Source organism: Montipora capricornis, chromosome 14, assembly GCF_036669925.1.
Source record: "Montipora capricornis isolate CH-2021 chromosome 14, ASM3666992v2, whole genome shotgun sequence".
NCBI lineage: Eukaryota > Metazoa > Cnidaria > Anthozoa > Scleractinia > Acroporidae > Montipora > Montipora capricornis.
Window position 1 is genome coordinate 48979185 of NC_090896.1, and position 19474 is coordinate 48998658.

Sequence of the window (19474 nt, forward strand, 5' to 3'; positions counted from 1 at the left end):
GGTAGATCTAAACTCGCTAGAATCGCGCTCGAACGGCCAGAAATGCTAAGAACATGCCATAAATAAGAAAAAGAGGCAAGGTAAGAAATTCTGATGTACTTTTATTCCTATTTTAATGCCCTAAATAACGATCGGTAAAATCCCCATACAAACCCTTACAAAATTTCTGTTACGCAACAACGATTCTCCGTGAGCTTGGGCTACCTGTGCCGTAAGCCTTGGATCTTTGATTATTGAATATATTTTGCCAGGCGCCACCTTATTTTTGGAGAGACGTTTCCTTTCTTCATGTCTCTTTCTCTACGTGCTGCGTTTTTTCGGGATAAGATTTCGTAAAATCTTTGGGCCCTCAGTAAAACTGACCCGCTACAGTCTTTCTCTGCACGCGCGTGTTACATTTTTAGGGAAAAACAAAATTCGAGGATAACATCAGCAATTGAAGTTTTCATTCTTTCTTTTATTAACTCAGACGAAGTTCTGATCAGTTTTATTCTTGAATAACTGGTACAATTTAGTTATGCTCAAAAAGTTTGAACAGTCTCATAGTGATTACATTTACGTGTCTGAGAAGACATGAAAATAATAAGTCTATTTCCGTCCCTAAAATTTGGTTTTTGACAAACGAGTTGTTAAAACCGAAGTTCAGCACATTTGTCATCTGCGCGTGCTTCATAACAATACAGCGAGAATGCACCAATCCCCTTCCCAGACCCCACGTATCGTTAGGTCAGCGCCAAGACACGGAGCTCTGGAATAATCAATTTTCAGAACTGCGTTGATTGGCTAACTTATTTATCAAACTGCTAATTCGTAAACGACCGAGTGTAAAATAACTTGTAATTTACGAATATGGTGCAAAAATTTCCAACTCAACTTGTGAACACGAAGATTTGTCGCTGCTGTTACAAACCCTTTAGTTCTAGTGATCGCCCCATTTCACTTTTCGGTGAAATCGGAACTCCTAAATTGTTGGAGTTCCGGATATTGATTATTCCAGAGATCCGTGTCTTGGCGCTGACCAAAAGACACCTGGATTCTGGGGACGAGATTGGAATGCACCGTTTCGACAATTTCAATGCTGGCAGTAAAGCGTCATATGAACCTAGTTTAATGACTTAGCTCCTACGAGTAATCGGAAGGTTCGACTCACTATGAAGAAAGATCTTCCGCGCACACCTCCGTGATGTTGAAAAAACGAAATTGTATCAAAACCCATTACGCGCCATTTCAATTCTCCGAATCACTTCTCCCTTTGACATAACAATTTGAGGTAATACCCTATACCAAGGAAACATGGAAAGACGCATTGAGTTGCATCTCTCAACTCTCAACGCTTTTCCTTTATGTCTCCAATAATGGCATAGCTCCCCACCTTCCTATATAAACCTTACACATGCAACGCACAGTTCCTCAATTCCCTCTGACGAAGGGCTAACTGTCGAAAGGTCAGCCATTTTTATGTTTTCGAGGTAGGCATTTTCCTCCATGACACCGATTGGCTTACGAGATGTCAAACAATTCCATTCGGCCAATGAGATCCTGAGGATACCATTTCAGCGCCAGAGTTGGCGCGAGTTTTCGTGGATGACTTTTTTCTCAATTTTTGCTCTTGTTTAGCTGATCGTATTAAGGTAACAACGTTCCATATCACAGTTTCATGTTACACATCTGTTAAACTTTTTTTTTCTTATTAAATGAATTTGTACGATTTGGCCTTGTGCAATGATAATAATGATAACCACTTTTGTCGGGCATATAGTTTATTTGTGTCCCTCTTAGCATCATTTGCACCCTCTCTCCGCTGGGGCGCAAATGACACTCTTCGGGCCGCAAATAAATTATATGCCCTCCAAAAGGCATCATGTGATTGTCCAATTAACGTCACCTCTCATAGCCTAAACTGTACAGAATAGAGCTTCATGCCGTCAGCCGCAAGCGTACCCCCACCTCTCACATAATCATTCGCAATATGCAATTCTTTGACTAAGCAAGGTTATACATATTGCGATGTTTTTGGTATAATTTACGCCGTATAGTGCGGATGAGCTGGAGACAAGCATATACACAAAATTAAATATGGCAGAGTACGGCATCGTTTTAACAGATGAATATCTGGAAAAACAAATTTAAAAAGAAATTATACTGTGCTATCAAAGTCGTCAGTTCTTGAGGCCACTGTGAAACACAAACGTTTTAACGTACACTGATATAGAAAATTGGGTCGATTAATTGGAAAATTCGATTAATTTTAATAACAGAAGTATTTGTTGGCAAATGTTATCAAACTACGTCTACTTGTGATACAATCCAAAAACCAATAATAAACCCGTTAGAACTAATCTATTTCATGCAAAATCAGCCAAATATTAAAGCAAACTATCTGCTAAAGGTAATAAGGTACTCAGGATAATACTGGGTGTCATGAAATACAACAAAGATGGAGGGGTTGCTTGTATCGTTGACAACTGAATCATACAGAATCTCTGGCCTTTTGGTATCTTTTGGTGGAGGATTTTTCATGGCGGAGTCGCCTACACAATACTTCCCCACCAGGACCCGGGCGAGGTACATGTAGCGAGACCCAGCTCCACCCGTTGTATAGTGAACAGAGTAAGAGGCATCTCTGGCAAAGTACACTCCTTGTCCAAATTTAACTCCTGAAACGAAAAAGATTTGTTTTTTTTTTGCGACAAACGTTCTCACCTTGTGAGTCAAGCTGCTCGACATATTTCGCACCGGGCAAATTTTTTTGGCAACATCTCGATGATCATGGCATGAGGTTAAATGAGGATTTTCGTAGGATGATACCGCAATACGTTGCGACAGAAATTGAGGGGAAGATGTTGGCAATGCGCAACGTTTAAATTCGTTGTAACTTTGCGGACACTGGTATCATGCAAACCCGTTTACTAGGTTATCCTACACAAACAACTTGCGAGGCAAGGTACACGAAAAGATTGCGTAGTGTATCAAAGGCTTCAATTCAACCCTACACACATGCCCATGGTGTTGTCAATGGAACCTACCATTTTCTCCACAAAACCTTCTGTTGAAACCTTGTGTGTTTATAGCTTTAACATTTTCACCCCTCGTACCATGGAACAGCTGTCGTTCATTATTTCCACCATTGTCTTTATCAATTTTTTGTTTTCTCACCACGTAAGACTGATAGAGATGCGGGTTTTGAATTCGCTCGATTTTCTGAATATTGACGTCTACAGCAGTTGAAAAGACTTTGATCGCCACACTTCCGTACTCAGAAGAGCCTGGGAGTACTGGTTCTACGAGCACAGTCTTACCACTAGGCATTGGATGCCAATGCTTTGGAAGAGGAATACCTAAAACACAGAGCAAAAACGTTTACAGTGACGGCATTAGTATACATCCCTTTTGAATTACGTGGAAATGATCCCACTGTATAGTTAAACTGTTTCGATTCATGTTAAGTACTAATATTCAAGGAAAAACGTTTGCAGCAAAACGAATCACGAAGAATAATCGGATGTGTCTTAACAAAATTAATTTTAAAATGGAAAAAAAAAGTTTAAACTAACATTGAAGAAAGATTATTTATCTGGTTTGTAGCCTGCGAACGCAGACGTATTTCCGGCGTTCGGTTTCTCTTTTCGGTGGAGAGAAACGACCGCCGGAAATACGTCTGCGTTCGCAGGCTATCTGGTTTGAAGAATAAAGAATTTAACTCACAAAATCACATTAAGACCCAAGGTTTCGAAGCAAAGATGATTCAAGGAAAAAAAAGTCCGTTTATATCTTTATCTTATTCTTGCAAACACCGAGCCATTTGCATTATTTGCTCACTTAACCTTGATCTGATCCTTTCACCTTTCTGTAAATTGTTATATTAATTTTCTCTGTTGCGCCATCCTCGACCAGTTTTTGCCTTTAAATTAATGTCAAACTTGCCTTCTCCCCGAAAGGACAACTGAAATATCGTAATCCTCCGTAACACCGATCAGATGCTCTTCCCACTGAGCTACAAGAACTCACTGCAAAGTTAGGCCGTTTATCTGGGTCCTGAATGGACAACGTGTACCACCAGTCTGAGAAGCTCTACTAAGTTATGCGCTTCAGTTTATACGACCGGTGTTACGGAGGCCGGTTGCCAAGCAACTTGTATCCTATCCTTTTCACGGACGCATTACACCTTTCCATCGTATCATGAATATTCTCTCTTATTGACACAATGTTAACACTGAGCTATGAAACTTATTTCTTAACTAACCTTCGTCAGCTCCTTTCACTTTTCTGTGAATTGTTATCATCTCCCCGTTTTGCCGTCCTTGACCAGTTTTTGCTTTCAAATTGATGTCAAACTCATCTGCTCCCAATGATACTCTAACAAAGGCTTCGCTTTTGACGTGCGCCATCTCTAACTTCGCGTTGGTTTTCGAACCAAACACCTTTTTGGTCCCTTGTATTTCATAACTCCATTCAATGTTCTTTGAAATCAGTAGCGCTTGTTGCTCTTCCTTGATTTTCTTATTTCTTTCGTTAATTTTGTACCAGATCTCCCCAACCATACCTGTCACTTCAGTTGGTTCACCACGGACCACGATGCGGTCAATGTTAGCCTCGATGTCAAGTCTTACGTCATGATTACTTGCTTTTTTCCTCAAGGATTCAATCTGCCTGAAAGAAAGTTGGTTAACAGCCTCATTTTCGACTTTCTGAGTCGTGCAAGCTTCGGAGAAATCACTCTTCAAAGAATCTACCGCTTTTTCCACGCTTGTCGGGTCCTTGCCTGCAACGCAGATTATTATAGATGGGTCGTTCGTTACACTCAACCCTCTATCATATTCTCTGAGTTGCCTCGTATGCCCTGAGGAGGAATCGCTATCCAGTTTGTGATCACCTTCCCTGATGAGCCTGTAATGATGCTTCTGATGAGCCTGTAAAAATTCCTGCATCATTGAAGCTTTAAATACGACAATGCGCACTTTTCTGACCCATTGACAGCTTAGCCTGAAGTTATTAAGTGCCTGTAAGGTGACTTGGGCCGAGTCCGCCGCAGGCAGACCATAAGCACCAGTGCCAACACAAGGAAGTGAAAGAGAGAGAAGTTTGTGTTTATCCGCTAAGCGAAGACCAGCCTCTAAACATGTCTGAAGATGACGCTTATCCTTCGACTCTGCAGAGAAATGAAAAGAGAAATAAAATACGAAAGCTGGTCATTTTGAATGATTCACGAGTAGGATTTGGTCGTAAATTCACGATCTCCAGATCCTACTGGGCCCGTACACGAACTCAGTTTGAACACGAGGCCACGCTTACACTGTAATATATATTTGAAGTACGGAAAGAAATATCTTACGATTTTTAGATCATCGCAGTTATGCCTTCGACATACCCATGGCTTCTGCGCAGTGAGCAATCAAGCCAGCTGTTAGCTATTCATTTTGTGACAGTCTTTATAAACTCGTTCAGGGTGTGTATATCACCAGGGTTGAGTTCAGGCTGAATTTGCAGGCTTTCCTTTCGTTACTGCTTAAGTAACTGCACAAGTTAGTGTAAGTAACGTTTATAAATGAAAATATCTAAAAATCATAACATTGCTTCTTTCCGCACTCCAAGTCTCTTCATAATGACAAAAATGTGGACCTTACTCACTCTCATAACACGAGCACAAAATGGTTTCGCCGCTACGAGGTAGTAGCCACACTAATGAATTCAAAAGATGCAACCAACAAATCAGGTCTTTTCTAAACGGGGTAGGATGGTTTGCCTGATACTCGAGAAACCAAAGCACAAACTGTTAAAGAGTCAACACGCGTTAGGTTCAATTTTGGGACACATAAGTTAATACCTATCTAACATTACTAGGAAGATACAAGAAACAAAATCAAACCTGGAATAATGTGAATAACTTTAGGCGTTGCTAAATTGCCTCCGTTTGTCATCACAGCTGAGCCCGCAATTTGATCGCCCAGTTGGCTGCACTCTTGTTGGATCTGTGGCCCGCCTCGTTTCAAGATGGCTTTGCTCAATTCACCGGCATTGTTCATGTTCATATCGGTGCTGTTAATATTTAAAATTGCATCAGTTTTTTCCTGAGTCAAATCAGCCTTTATGACTTCAATACTGGGGCCTGCGTGCTCGCTGTTATTTAGTCCGACCAAACCATATTCAGATGACAAGCCTGGTAAACTTGCTGTTTTTCTGATTCCAAATTTGGATAGACGTTTCCCGAAAAAACCGCTAGTCGTGTATACTTGGCGTAAGTTATGCTTAGATTGCAAGTTGGCTACCTCTTGTTTGAAAGCAGTGACCAGGACCTGATCTTGTTGGTACACCACAAATCGAATATCTTTCAAGGTGGACGAAGCATTTGTCTGGCAAAAGCTCAAAATCTCTTCCAACATTATTCTTGAGGCTTCATTGGGTGGAAAGTTTAAATTCCCCGTGCCTATAACAGGAAAAGCTATAGAGCTCATTCTTAGCTCTTCGCCTTTCTGGAGACACCTCTGCACGATGTTTCGTAAAACCTTGAATAAAAAGAAATGAAATTGTAAAATGTGGAAGTCTGTTACCAAAACACAGTATTGCCATAGCTTGCAGAAATCACAATTTCGCCATAAAAAAGAGGGGGTTATCATGCCCGAGATAGCAATGCTCAAGAGCGCCGGCAAACAGACTGTCTTCTCATCGATATGCTTGCGCGAAATCTGCTTACGCACGTATATAAAAGCCACTTATGAATAATGTATAGTTAAGGATACCTTCATATTTAACTAATATCCCGATTAATGAAACGGATTAACCACCCGCAGTAATCCTCACTACATTTCCTGGTTGTGGTTTAATTTTTTAAACCAGTTTATTTCTTTTTCAAACCAGTTTAAATTTTTTTGACTGGTTTTTCTTTAATAAAATGTGTAAAAAAAGGAATTTTTCTTTTTTGGGGGGTGTACTTTGAAAAAACCGGGGCTTGGTTTTTTTAAAAGGGGTCTAAAAAAAATTTCCTCCCTTCTACTCACCTACCCGTCCCTGGTCCTCTCCAGTACCTCTATCCTACCTCACTCTTCCTTCACACATCTATCCCTTCCTTGTGCCCACCCCCTCTTCATATCACTACTCACACAGACATTTCATATTTCTCAAGACCTCTTGGTGTACTCACCAGAACTTGATCTTGAACTCCCTACCTCTGGATCTGCTGCTTACTCCTTAATCCACTTGACCACGCAAGCAATTTAGTTCCTCAGAATAATTTATAAACTAGACGCTCCAAAAAAAGCGTACACTGGGTTGCCTGTGGTACGTGTTACATTAAAACAGAAGGCACTGAATTGGGTGGTATTGAACTGCAGCGTTCCAGTTAATTTTTTCAGGTGGGGGATCATTAAGACCATTTGAGGGTCACCCACATCTCGCGCCAACAGAGGCCCTTTGGCTCACACGTTCACACGTTTAATTATTTTGTAATGTCCTGTCCCGTTTTGAGGTCTTTTAGTTTTTTAAGCTTTGGTAATAAATTCAGTTTAAAGATAATAAAACACGTTCTTGAGTAAAATTCACTCGTTTCTCCCTTAAATAAATAGTTTGCAAAAAACTAACTGCAAACTGTTCCGATGTACGTTTTCCAGCATGACTTGCAGTTGCACTAAGCCAACGTTTATTGCACACACTAAGAAAGGACTGAAGGTGTTGTTTCCGCTTTATAATTCCTCTTCTTGTTAGTCTAATCTGATGCCAGTTCAAAACACTGTTTGGCTTTACGTTTGCTCCAAAGAGTACCGTAAAAGTCAGGAGTTAACAGAAAAAGACAAGCCAAAAGACAGATGAAGAAAAAAAAATAAAATTGTTTTTATATATAACTCTGAATCGAATTCTCATCGAAATATTAATTAAAATCGATCGTCAAAACACGAAAATTTCGGCAGTCTGTGACTTGTATGAATAAATGAAAGGTCTTGATGTTTTGTAAAAGGAAGAAATTGATCACGTGCTAGGCAACCATAAAGGTGCACGTGATCACCTTCTGTCAACGGAATGAACTACCGGAAAGAATGTTAATCGTTCGTCGTTTACAGAGTAAAAAAACGTACTTTTTAGCTTTTAAATTTTGTTGTAATATTTAACTGAATATTTACATTTCATCTGTCGGGTCAGGAAGCCTTCTTTGTCGGGTACCTGAAAAACGTATCTATTTTGACTTCAGGGTGAACTATGTACACAATCGGGAGGTTGCGCGCCCTTGTAATTGAAAATCTAAACATCTATGAGATACAAAAACAGACTTGCGAATTATCGCAAATCACAATGCTGACAAGCACAAAAGCTGAAGAAATGGTTAAGTAAATATGAAGTTTGTTATTATCTGAATGTTTTTGTGTTAGAGTAAAGGGATATATTGTCACGCAAAAGATGTAATTTCATGACACTCAAAATTTGCAAAAAGCGTGAGTTTCATGTAAACAATCTTCGCACTAGTAAGTCGTGGCAATAAATTGGATTAACCAGGTAGTTAAAGAAATCTTGTTGGCTTCCCAAATAAACTTCATTTTACACTACAATGGCAAAATCATTTGTCAGAGAGAAAAAAATTCCTGTCTCCTCGCGTATCACATTTCAACGCACGTATGCAAATTTCTTAACTCATTTTCACCGCGTACCGGCGATTCCTGAGAAATTTTTCTCCTTTCAAATATTAACAAAAATACTATTTTTCGTCAAGCGTTGCATCTTTTATATTCAAATGACCGGTAAAAATAAAGATTTTTAAACGATCTATCCGTAGATATTTTTTCATAATTTAATATTCTCTGTCAAAATTTGCACAACAATCAAAACACAAAAATAGCAACGCTCGCAACAAATCTAGTCGCATTTTAATACCTCTTCGTAAATTTTTAGCTATTGTGAAAAACCTTTCTCTGTTCAAAATCCTCTTCAAATTTCAGAGAAATCGACCGGTCTGCGAATATTTTACGAGTTTTTTTCAATGGAAAGTCAAAAGGCCAAGTGGATGCTACGCATAATCGGGAAAGTTCGGGCGATTAAGTTGCGCGTGTGACCCGTTATAAATATTTTTTCACAAAATGTTCCCGAATCGTCAAGTATCAACACAGAAGACAAGAACATCATTCTAAACGCTTATTCTACGCAAAAAGTAGGTTCTGGAGGTAATTTTGAGAGTGAAAATCAACTTTACGGGAGACGGTAAATACAAGAGATGTTAACCTCATTTTGAAACGAAAATGCTTTACTATTGCCATAAAACTGAACTATCCAGTTAAGCTCGCATATTACACAACATAATAAATTCATGAAGGCCACCTTTTCCGGCAAAATATTTTTTGAAACAAACAACATATTTGCTATTAGAGGCAAAAACTCCTTCCTATTTCATTACGTGCGTGAACAGAGGAAACTAAAACGTGTCAAATTATCATACCCAATTGCATAAATTTCAGGGTCAAACCGTTTCCATGAAGAACCTTTTCCTTGAATAATGAGCACAAAATAGACGACAAGCTTTCTTTCAAATAATTCTTGGCTGTCACATTTCCAACTATTCTTTTACCTGAAGACTGTGCAGAGTTGAATACAAGTAAATACCGATAGCCAGACAACAGAGATCACAGATCCACTTAAGGTGTTCGATTCGTTCTTTGTCTTTGTTGAACCCATAAGTTACCAGAGAATTTTCCATTTGGTTTCAGTGTTTTACATAAGAGTACACTTGGTAAAATATTGGAAATACAGCCCACTTTGATTTCGGCTCGACGGGCGATAGATTATTGTCGAAGTCCATTACTCGTCGCATTTAAGATTCCAGATATTTGTTTTTCACCACCTGTCTAGTTTATCCGACTGACTTTCCATTATTGAGCTCCATAGGGGTATATTTTGTTTAAAGATCCACTAAAACGCCATTGCAGGTTAAGTTAATCATTCTACTGTGTCCACCAGAGAAATCTACGCATTTCCACTACCCTCTCGATCCTAAGACAATACACACAGAAGGCTCTATGCACAAAGACACCACTTAGCAGGGGAGTGACAGGTAAGTCTTTCACCGACACGGAAAAAAAAAAAAAAAGAAAAAAAAAAAGAAAAAAAATACAACAAACAAATCCCACCCATTTTCCGACCGGGATTGCCATACTGGCAACCCAGTACATTAATAAGTGTTTTATTATTCACCCCAGGCACTCTCGGTCAAGAGTACACAAATGTCCAATATGACACCAGAGCCACATATGGCAGAGTCACGCCCAACGCACTTGCGTAAATGATTTCTATAGAGACAGGAATTAAAAGGCCACCTAAAGACAAAAGACTCACAAGAACATTATCATTTAGAGAATAATTTTTACAACAAGTCTAAACATTTCTTGAAAGAAAAAACAGAAGAGCAACTCCGCTTTTCAGAAAATAAGCCAAAGCAACTAGCAAAATGAAACAACAGATGATAACTCGAAGGAAATGAGTTTACAGATACGGCAAACACTTCACAGGAAATAACAAGAAAGTAGTTCCAAAACGGTAACTGTTTCAAGTTTTGTCCCAAGCACACAGTCACATTTCTCACAGAGGACAGCAAATTACGGAAAAGTGGCTTAAAGAAATTATGCAGAAATCAGCCAGAAAGTTGTCAACATATCCATTCCATGCACAGAAAATGCCCAACAAGCAATGGCGGCTCCAACATTCCTCTCTTTGATAAAGATCGACTTGATGGCAAAATGGCACCCTTGTACCCCAACATGCTTACGTTTAATGGTAATGAAGTTACTTTCCAGTTGTATACTGCTCTATTTAATTGAAAATATGAGGGAGAAATTTTTATGAATCTTGTATTATACAAGTTATATAGCCAAAGGAATGATTAAAGAATATCACTGTTTTTTCAGTATAAAAAGTAGTCCTTCTTGTAAAAGACAGAAAAGGGTTTAGCTCTGACGAAGGAATAACACTCGAAACGTCAGCTTTCAAATTTCTTTACAGAGGTCAATTTATCATATCAACTCAATTGATAAATCCTTTTCTTTATCCCATTTGCCCATTGACAGAGCACTACAGCTTCTTTGCAAACTAAACCACTTTATCCTACATGTGAAAGAATGCTTTTAATTACTTCCACCAACCATGAACCAATATTCTTAACCCAAAACACCAAGACAACGGTTGTTTTAAAACACCACAAATGAGTGTTATTCCAATCACTACAATGCATGCCACTCCCTTACCTGGATTGCAGTGTCTGACACTTGCAGACCGCAAGTGAGCTAACCCTAATTGAAAGCTCAACCCTAATTACTAATTGCAGGCAGTGTCTCTAACCTTACATGAAAGCTAACCATTCAAAATAAGTGTTTAACCCTGATCACTAAGCTGAGCATATAACCCTAAACACTAAAAATTATTTTTTACATGCACTAAATAAGTATCATTATTATCAATATACGCGGCCAAATGGAAAATCGGCCCCTTCAAAACACACGCTCAGCGGGCCGCAAAAGACTGACAGCGGGCTGCTAATGCATTATCAGCCCTACAGCTGATGGGTTCTTGCTTCAACTTTGTGATATGCCTATCATTTATAGACGATTTTACGCATTTTCGCAGTTCACTGGACTGAGTTGCTTCTTTTATAGCTTGTTCATCAACACTTACATGATGATTTGAAGTGACTTTGAATTCTTTATTCACTTAGCTTGTATTATTAAAACTCGCACTCTTGATATCATTTGGCCTTGTTTATTGATAATAATGATAATGACATGACTTTTTTCGGGAATATTGTTTATTTGCGCCCGCGCAATGTTTTCAAACCAAAAACAAAATTAAACCATAACATGCTCACTTTATTCTTTGCATGCGCATGTCTTTTACACAACTTATAAGGAGGGTAAGTGAGAACCCGGATACCTACATATGTTACAGGTTGAAATTAAATTCAGGTCCATTTAAATCAAACCAGGTGAAAGTAAATCAAACTAGGTAAATTTAAATCAAACTAGGTGAATTTAATTAACCTAGATTATTTATCAACTGTTTGAAAAGGGATTTTATTTATGGGGCGTGGTTGAAAAAAAGGGGCACGGTCTTTTTTTTTTTGGGGGGGGGGAAGGGGGGGGGGTTGAAAACATGAAAACAAAACAAAAAACAAAAATCCCTTTTCCCTCCTCCCACTTTCCTCTCTACTCTCTTTCGTTCTTTTCTTAGTCTCTTTCTGTCTGTCCCTATCCCTCTTAATCTTCCATCCTCTGATCCATTTGTCATACCTACCACTACCCTGTGTACAATGTACTACGATGTGTACATGAGAGAAAGAAATCAGAAATCGCTTTGAACTGCACTTACTGAGGCTTGATTCTTTAGCATTAAGTCCTTCGCTGTAACTAACCGCTAAACCACACAGAACTTGGACAAACAGTTGTCATTAATTTTAATAGCAAATACTTTTCTCCTGGTGCAAGAGGGCCCAGACTCTTCTCGGTCATATTAAACAAGATCTTTCAGATCTTAAAACCTCGCTTTCAAAATTTATCTGTTTTCTTACCACTATAGCCGCAACGTAGTACACATTCCAAAGCAGTCTATAGACACAAAATCACCTGATCAATCTGTACAACAACTGACAACAACGACTGCACACGAACTTATTGCACTATCACTTATAGCCGAGGTGAAATCTCCGAGGAATCTCCGATGACGTAATGGTCTTGATAAAACTGTCATCAGGATATCTATGGGTATGAACGATACGTTAATAACACTTTTAACAACTTACAGCTTTCTTTCGTAAAAGTCGCGATTAAATTTAATTGGTTTTTTACACGAGTATTGGCCTAGCAAAGTAGTCACACGCGTCACTTAATTTAAGAATTACGTTATCCACGGCTATGTTTAGTACGGTGGTTATTTCCCGTGATTCGAAGTGCCACTGACTATATGACCGAATAGAAATTTGGGACTGCTCACCAACAAAACTAAATTTATTTGTTTTCTTACCACTATAGTCGCAACGTAGTACACATTCCAAAGCAGTCCTTGTTGATTCACTGATGACTATAGAACCAAAATCACTTGATCAATCTGTAGCACAACAAACTGACAACAACGGCTGCACACAAAGGTATTGCGCCATTACTTATAGCCGTTGTCAAATCTCCGATTGCACCATCAGTCGAAACCGTTGTGAAATCTCCGATGACGTAATTGTCTTAGCTTTCTTTCTTAAAAGTCACGATTACATGTTTCAATAAGACACAAAAATATATATTTTGTTGTAAATAAAAAGCGGACTATATTCATAAAATTTTAAGTACATTAACGTTTTAACAGCTTTTTGGCGAATAAACATCCTAAGGTACATGACTGGAGGTCCCACTGACTATATTGGCGAGTCTGGTTCAGCTCTCCGACAAAACGAAAATAAATAAATAAATAAACCGATTGCAGAGCAAGAACCACGCCTGGCCCATGGCCGCGCGGTTAATTATGCAAAAGTCTACTCGTGCGCAATGCGTGGCCCTGTACGGTTCGTAAATGGTTAATGCAAGTTGTGTTGATTCAGAGATATTCTACAAAAAATTGGGTGAAGTTAAAGCTTCCAAAAAGACAAAAGCGAGCAAAATAACCCTCTTTATTGACGAAAACTGTTACAACGATGCAGTGAAGTGGTTAGAAACACGTAATGAAGATAGCAAAGACAGAACAAATCTGACAAGCCAGGACGTAGCAATTATCAAAAGAAAGGATGGAAACCGGAGGGTGGCAAAATATTATCCAAGAACGGAAACGAAATTGTTCAAAAATGTCAACTACACCAAGTTCTTTGCCAAGCCTTTTCGAATATTGCGCACAAAGGAATTAAGAGACAAGATGGACAAGTATAATAACCGAAACTACGAGTCAGTATCCCAAGAAGTAATACAACTCTTTGTGTCACTCTACTCGATACACGAAGAGCAAAAGTCGATCACCAGCAGGGTTAGTTAGGGTTAGGGTTAACCCTAACCCTAACCCTAAAACCAGCCTGTGCTAGCCCCTATTCAACTAAGAGGATTTCTAACACATCTGCAAATGGGCCTAATGGACCTTAGAAACTTACCATGTACATGTTCATGTCATCGCAAACACAATTGTATTCTCCACATGCATATGATTGATAATTTCACCAAATATTCATGGGTTTATCCATTGAAAAATAAGCAAGCTGAAGATATATTGGAATACATGTCTCAATTTTGCTGGAATTTGGATTCCCGCAGAAAATACACACTGACAATGGACGGGAATGTAAGAATTCTCTGATGTCCCAATTCTGCAAGAACAACGGCATCACTCAACTTCATGTAGCCCCCAGAAAACCATCAACTAAAGGTTTGGAGAAAAGGAACAATCCAACAGTAAAGCAAAACATCAAAAATATCTTAAAAGAAAAGAAACAAAGTCGAAATCATTGTTGTCAGGTACTAGGGGAAGCTGCTTACAAAAAGAATATTGTGGAACATGAAGCAACAAAACAAACACCCTATGAATTGGTATTTGGCATACCACCATGGAAAGAAACCAAAGCTACCCCAGATAACAAACATGATCAACAGAAAGGAAATTCAACAACAAAATGACAACACGTAAGCCCTGTACCATTTTATTCCAAGTCAACAACTTTAAATTTGTCAAAATAAAAATTAATAAAGTGGACAAAAGTCCAATACACCCAAACGCACTTCTTGGTAAAGTAATTGGAAAAGAACATGAATTTATGATTTAACCAAATTTGGAATTATTGACACTTGGATTGCACCAAACAGACTACAAATTACTTAAGACATGAATGTGTCATTAGACACAACTAACACAATACGTTTCACTGCAACGAGCAAAAAAAACACTTGACCAGTGATATATGTACAAGAGGTGCAAAAACAAGGAAATGACTTCTCGTTGTTCAACTGCATGCAAGTAATGACTGTTTAATAAAGGTTACAAACTTTGTGAACTACCTGAAAAAAAATAAAACAACTTTGAGTCTGATTGTTTAAGTACTTGTAACCACAAAGGGGTTTCTGCTGACACTACACTTGAACAAGTAACAGCTAGTATATCATTGAATAATGTACGCTATAAAAAGTCAATTTTTGGATGTTTTTTGCTTCCAAAAACCACAAAAATGAAAATAAAACAAAGCCACATGAAGATAATTCTTATTAAACAAGGTTTTGTTTTTCTGCTGCTCTGAGATTAAAAAGTAGAATTGGTTATCATGCACAGTATGCCTAACCTCAACCTTAATGCTAACCATTTAAAATCAGTGCTTAGACTTAATAACAACCAAAGACGTTTTTACAGACTAACTCATGAAAAACGGTATGCTAACCACATCCCCTTACTTCCAGCACCGATTTACTTACCAGTATACACGAACTTGCTCACAATTGATGGACTTTTTTTTTATGTTTCCCACTTTCAATATCAACCTAATTTAAAATTTAAAATACCTAGGTTGAAATCATTTCAACCTGAATTTCAAATTTATCTGTAACACATACATACATACATACATACATACATACATACATACATACATACATTCTTACTCAGATCAGATCAATCCACTGATCCAACGTAAACAGTATGGAATATTGTCCACGGTTGCTTGCTTCAAAACTCACAAATAGAGCATCCGAACTAGTGATCGAAAGGTCGCAGATTCGACTCGTTCAAGAAGCACTCGAATTTTCCCCGAGTATCACCCTGTCACCATCGAATAAAGCCTCGCCGATGTATAAAAAGGTCACTTTGGGAAACGGATTCATGGTCCAAAACAATGCCAATTAAAACTTGTGAGCAAATAAAAGGGGAAAATGACTTTTTTTTTTCAAGTACGTAGTTATAACATTATCATTTTAAACGCTCACCGCTTCACCAATGCCTGTGTTCCATGGGCTACATTTGGTATGAATCACCCAACAGCAGGGCAATGCGAACCCAGAAGTGACTGTAATGTCACCAGCGTTTGGAGTTGTTACGCTGTCCCTCATCGCCGGACCACCCGCCTTAAGGATTGCTTTGGAGCATGCTCCTTGTGAACTGACCAGGATTTCAGCCTGTGATTTAAAGAAGCGGATTATTAATTAATCCAAAGGAAATTTGAATCTTTTTGGACACATGGATGTCAGCAGTAGGAGACACAGGCATTTATTCCTTTATTTACATTTAGCCACACTACATCAATTACACAAAATACAAGACTACCAAATAAAGAAAAGAAAAATAAAGAAAGAAAGCGGCAAGGAAACCTAAATAAAACCTTGGGGCTCGCAAAAAAATTAGGTTTCCTCACAAACTACAAGAAACAAAACACCATGAAAATGCAAATAAGGCGAGAGTCAATCTTACAATGAAAAAACAATATTTCGAAATAATGAATTCTTTTGAGCTCATTTTTAAATGATGCGAGAAAAGAAAAACTGACTGGGAATATCTAAACGGAGTGCATAAAAAAACTCTGGGCCTTGGAAGAAAACGGAAAACTGCCGTATATTTATTCTACAGTACGGTAAGGAAAAAGAGAAAGCAATGCCTGATGTTATAGGTATGGTTAGGATTATTTAAAAAAAAAGAGTCCAATTTTGAGGGAAGATTACAATTTCTTAAAGAAGATTCGTAAATTGACCTAGTTGAAGTAAGTGAATATTGTGCAATTTAAGCGTGTTGAGTTCCTAAAAAATTAGATCTGTACGAGCAACATATCAAGACTTGCTCGTTTTTGCAGAATCACGATTCCATTAACGTTAGTTTTGAAAGCAGATCCACAAACTGCGTTACAATAGTATAGTTACGGAAGTATCAGAGGTTGTATGGGGAATACAGGCAGAACGAAACTGCATCTAGATGACACCAATAGACTAAGATACTTAATGGGCAAAATTTCAATTTATCACTCCAAAACAATCGACGGAACTAAAATCACCTAACACACCTTTTCATCCTCAATGACCCCAGCTCTCCACGAAACTTGGTGGCCAGCTTTGGTGGCGAAAGAAGATCGATCAGTGTCACCTCCAACTGCTTCCCGCTGATCATCTTTATCATCGTCACCACCAATGACTAGCTCATCATCGTCATCACTGCTTGTGGAGTCAGAACTTACTTGTGTTTCTTGTACCTTACCTTCCTCTCGCTTCGAGTCAAAGCTCTTCTGGACAAGGATCGCGCATTCATAGCTTTTCTCTACCGATTTTTCTAGACGATCTCCTTTACCACTGGCATAAAATTTCCTCAGCCCAGGCTGTTTGATGTCAATTGTTTTACAGCTGACACCGGCCACAATAATGTTTAGTTTCTTTCGTGCACACTTAACGCCTTTTTGAGTGCCACAAATAACAAAATCTTCATCTTTTCCATTTTCCGCAATTTTTACCATAGAGTTTGCGAGTTGAGTTTCAATCAAGCGCAAGTCGTCATTACCATACTGATCGAGATATTTTCTTATGCCTTTAGAACACGTAAATTGTTCTTCCCGAATGCTGTTAATTCTTAAGAAATAATTGAGCTTTTTTACAGCCTCGGTGACATGTTCTCGAAATCCGGCAATAATGGTTTCACTGCATTCATTCTGATGTAGATGAACATCTTTTCCAACATTGACTTCATTGCATAGTTTGCGCCATTTTGATGTTTTCAACATATGTTGGTTCGTGGCATCTACAAGAACTCTTTCCTCTAACATCAGCATCTCCACAAGACTGGCAACCTGGTTAGCCTGTTCAGCCGAGGTGCCTACGATACGCACCTCCTTGTCAATCACATAGACAGCTTCAACGTTGTTCTTTTCTATCTCGCATTTCAGTCTCTTGAGACCTTCATCTGAGCCTAGCACTTTCAAGATACTTTTTGATACACTTAGTTTGTTTTCCACCATATTCTTGTCAAGTTTATGGAACTTCATGGCTGCCTCATTAAATTGTTCCAGTGGTCCTTCAAAATAGATCTTCTCTGCTTCTGTATCCAGCGTTATCTCCAGTTCCTTGTTGTACTGTTGAAGCTTCTCGGCAAACTTTATCTTCTTTAACAAAATTATGCGTTCTTCTGGAATGCTCTTTGAGAACTTTAAATACGTTTTCCTGGTTTCTTCACGATATATCTCCTCTAATTTATCCTTAAACTGATCTTTAAACCCTTTTGCATCTGAGCTCATGCAAACAATTCTTGCACAGAGAGATTCATCCAAAGGTTTGATAAGCGGTGGGTTAACCCCTAGGCTTGCACGAACGTTAGATAACTGGGTTTTCACGGCTTTCCAGAACTCCTTTTTCACTTCAACATCATGCTTGGCAAACTTTGTCAAGTACCTTTGGACTAATTCAATACACTCCGACTGCCATAAATTGGTTTCGTCTTCTCCACGAAACACAATAACAGCTATTTTATTCCGTGGTGTCCACTTGATTTCACTTTTTTTCGCAGATAATGCCTGCTTCAACTCATCATGATGTGATGTGGTTGTGACGTATTCCATTACATCCGGGTCCACATTCATGACTACCTGCAGAGCTGAAAATGAAACAGTTGGATATGCATGATTTTACTTACTCTAGGTTTCTCCATTTTTTTTCTAATTTAGAGGACATCCCTTTGAATACGTGTGTACTTAAAACTACAATACTGCCGCAAAACCGGTGATGGAAGCAGCTCATTAGACATTTAATTTTAATTTCTTTATTTAGGTGTTCTTGTCCTCATGTGACCACTCATTGCTTCGGTATACGTATGGCTTAAGACGCCTTCATTAGTCATCGGTCCACTCAGCTCAGAAACAACTGATTTATTTTCCTCAAACCGCTCACCTTTCTCGATACAAAGATTTTGATTTTCACGTACTCTTGACATGCTCTGTTCTCGACCTTCATCCCCAAGATCATGTCCTCTTTCAGTCTTAGAACCTGTAGCAAATGTTTCCGAGGAGATGTGCTCATCTTCTTTGCGCTGGCCACCGTCGGACTCGTCATCTGCAAAATACCCACCCTCCTCTTCAAAGGCATCGTCTGTGCGTTTGTGGTCGCCAAAGTGACGTCCTGCAAGGTCTCCTCCGCATTCCCCTATAAGTTGACAATCATCCTCTACTTGTTTTTGCTGCAAAAATCCAGATTTATCTTCTTTCTGATTATTATCTTTGCAGGCTCCCCTTCCAGGTGGACATTCTTTATGGGAATTCAGGTGGATCTTCAACGTAGATATGTGCTGGGGTTTCCTTATCGGTCCTTGCGATGGCTTGGGCTTGGTTGGCGGTGGATCAACAAACCTATTTAAGTTTCCAGGTGGTTCTGGGTGCTGCGCTCCGAACTTGTCATCTGCAAAATACTTACCCTCCTCTGCAAAGGCATCGTCTGTGCATTTGTGGTCGCCAAAGTGACGTCCTTCAAGGTCCCCTCCGTGTTCTCCTATAGATCTGCCTATCGGTACCTCTCTCTGTCCTGCACTTGGCGGTTTCTTA

At 38.9% G+C, this 19474-nt stretch overlaps 1 protein-coding gene across 1 annotated transcript; it reads right to left on the reverse strand.

Moving 5' to 3' along the window:
* Positions 1-223: 223 nt before the first annotated feature.
* Positions 224-19171, reverse strand: LOC138031268 (protein mono-ADP-ribosyltransferase PARP15-like). Its single transcript, XM_068878966.1, has 7 exons — positions 18828-19171; positions 16961-18534; positions 15897-16085; positions 6167-6503; positions 4244-4873; positions 3027-3338; positions 224-2657 (listed from the first exon to the last, which is right to left on the reverse strand). The coding sequence occupies exons 1-7, from the start codon at positions 18868-18870 to the stop codon at positions 2377-2379; spliced, it is 3366 nt and encodes a 1121-aa protein (XP_068735067.1). The 5' UTR covers positions 18871-19171; the 3' UTR covers positions 224-2376.
* Between the last annotated feature and the right edge of the window lie 303 nt (positions 19172-19474).

Bases quoted from the DNA above. Each gene is read 5' to 3' on its own strand.
- LOC138031268 (XM_068878966.1), bottom strand. From the start codon at position 18,870: ATGTCAAGAGTACGTGAAAATCAAAATCTTTGTATCGAGAAAG. The intron at 3,339-4,243 runs GTTAGTTAAGAA...TCTGTGTTTTAG, and splicing joins AGTGAAAGGAGCTGACGAAG to GTATTCCTCTTCCAAAGCAT. The intron at 2,658-3,026 runs GTAGGTTCCATT...TTTTCGTTTCAG, and splicing joins AAGGTTTTGTGGAGAAAATG to GAGTTAAATTTGGACAAGGA.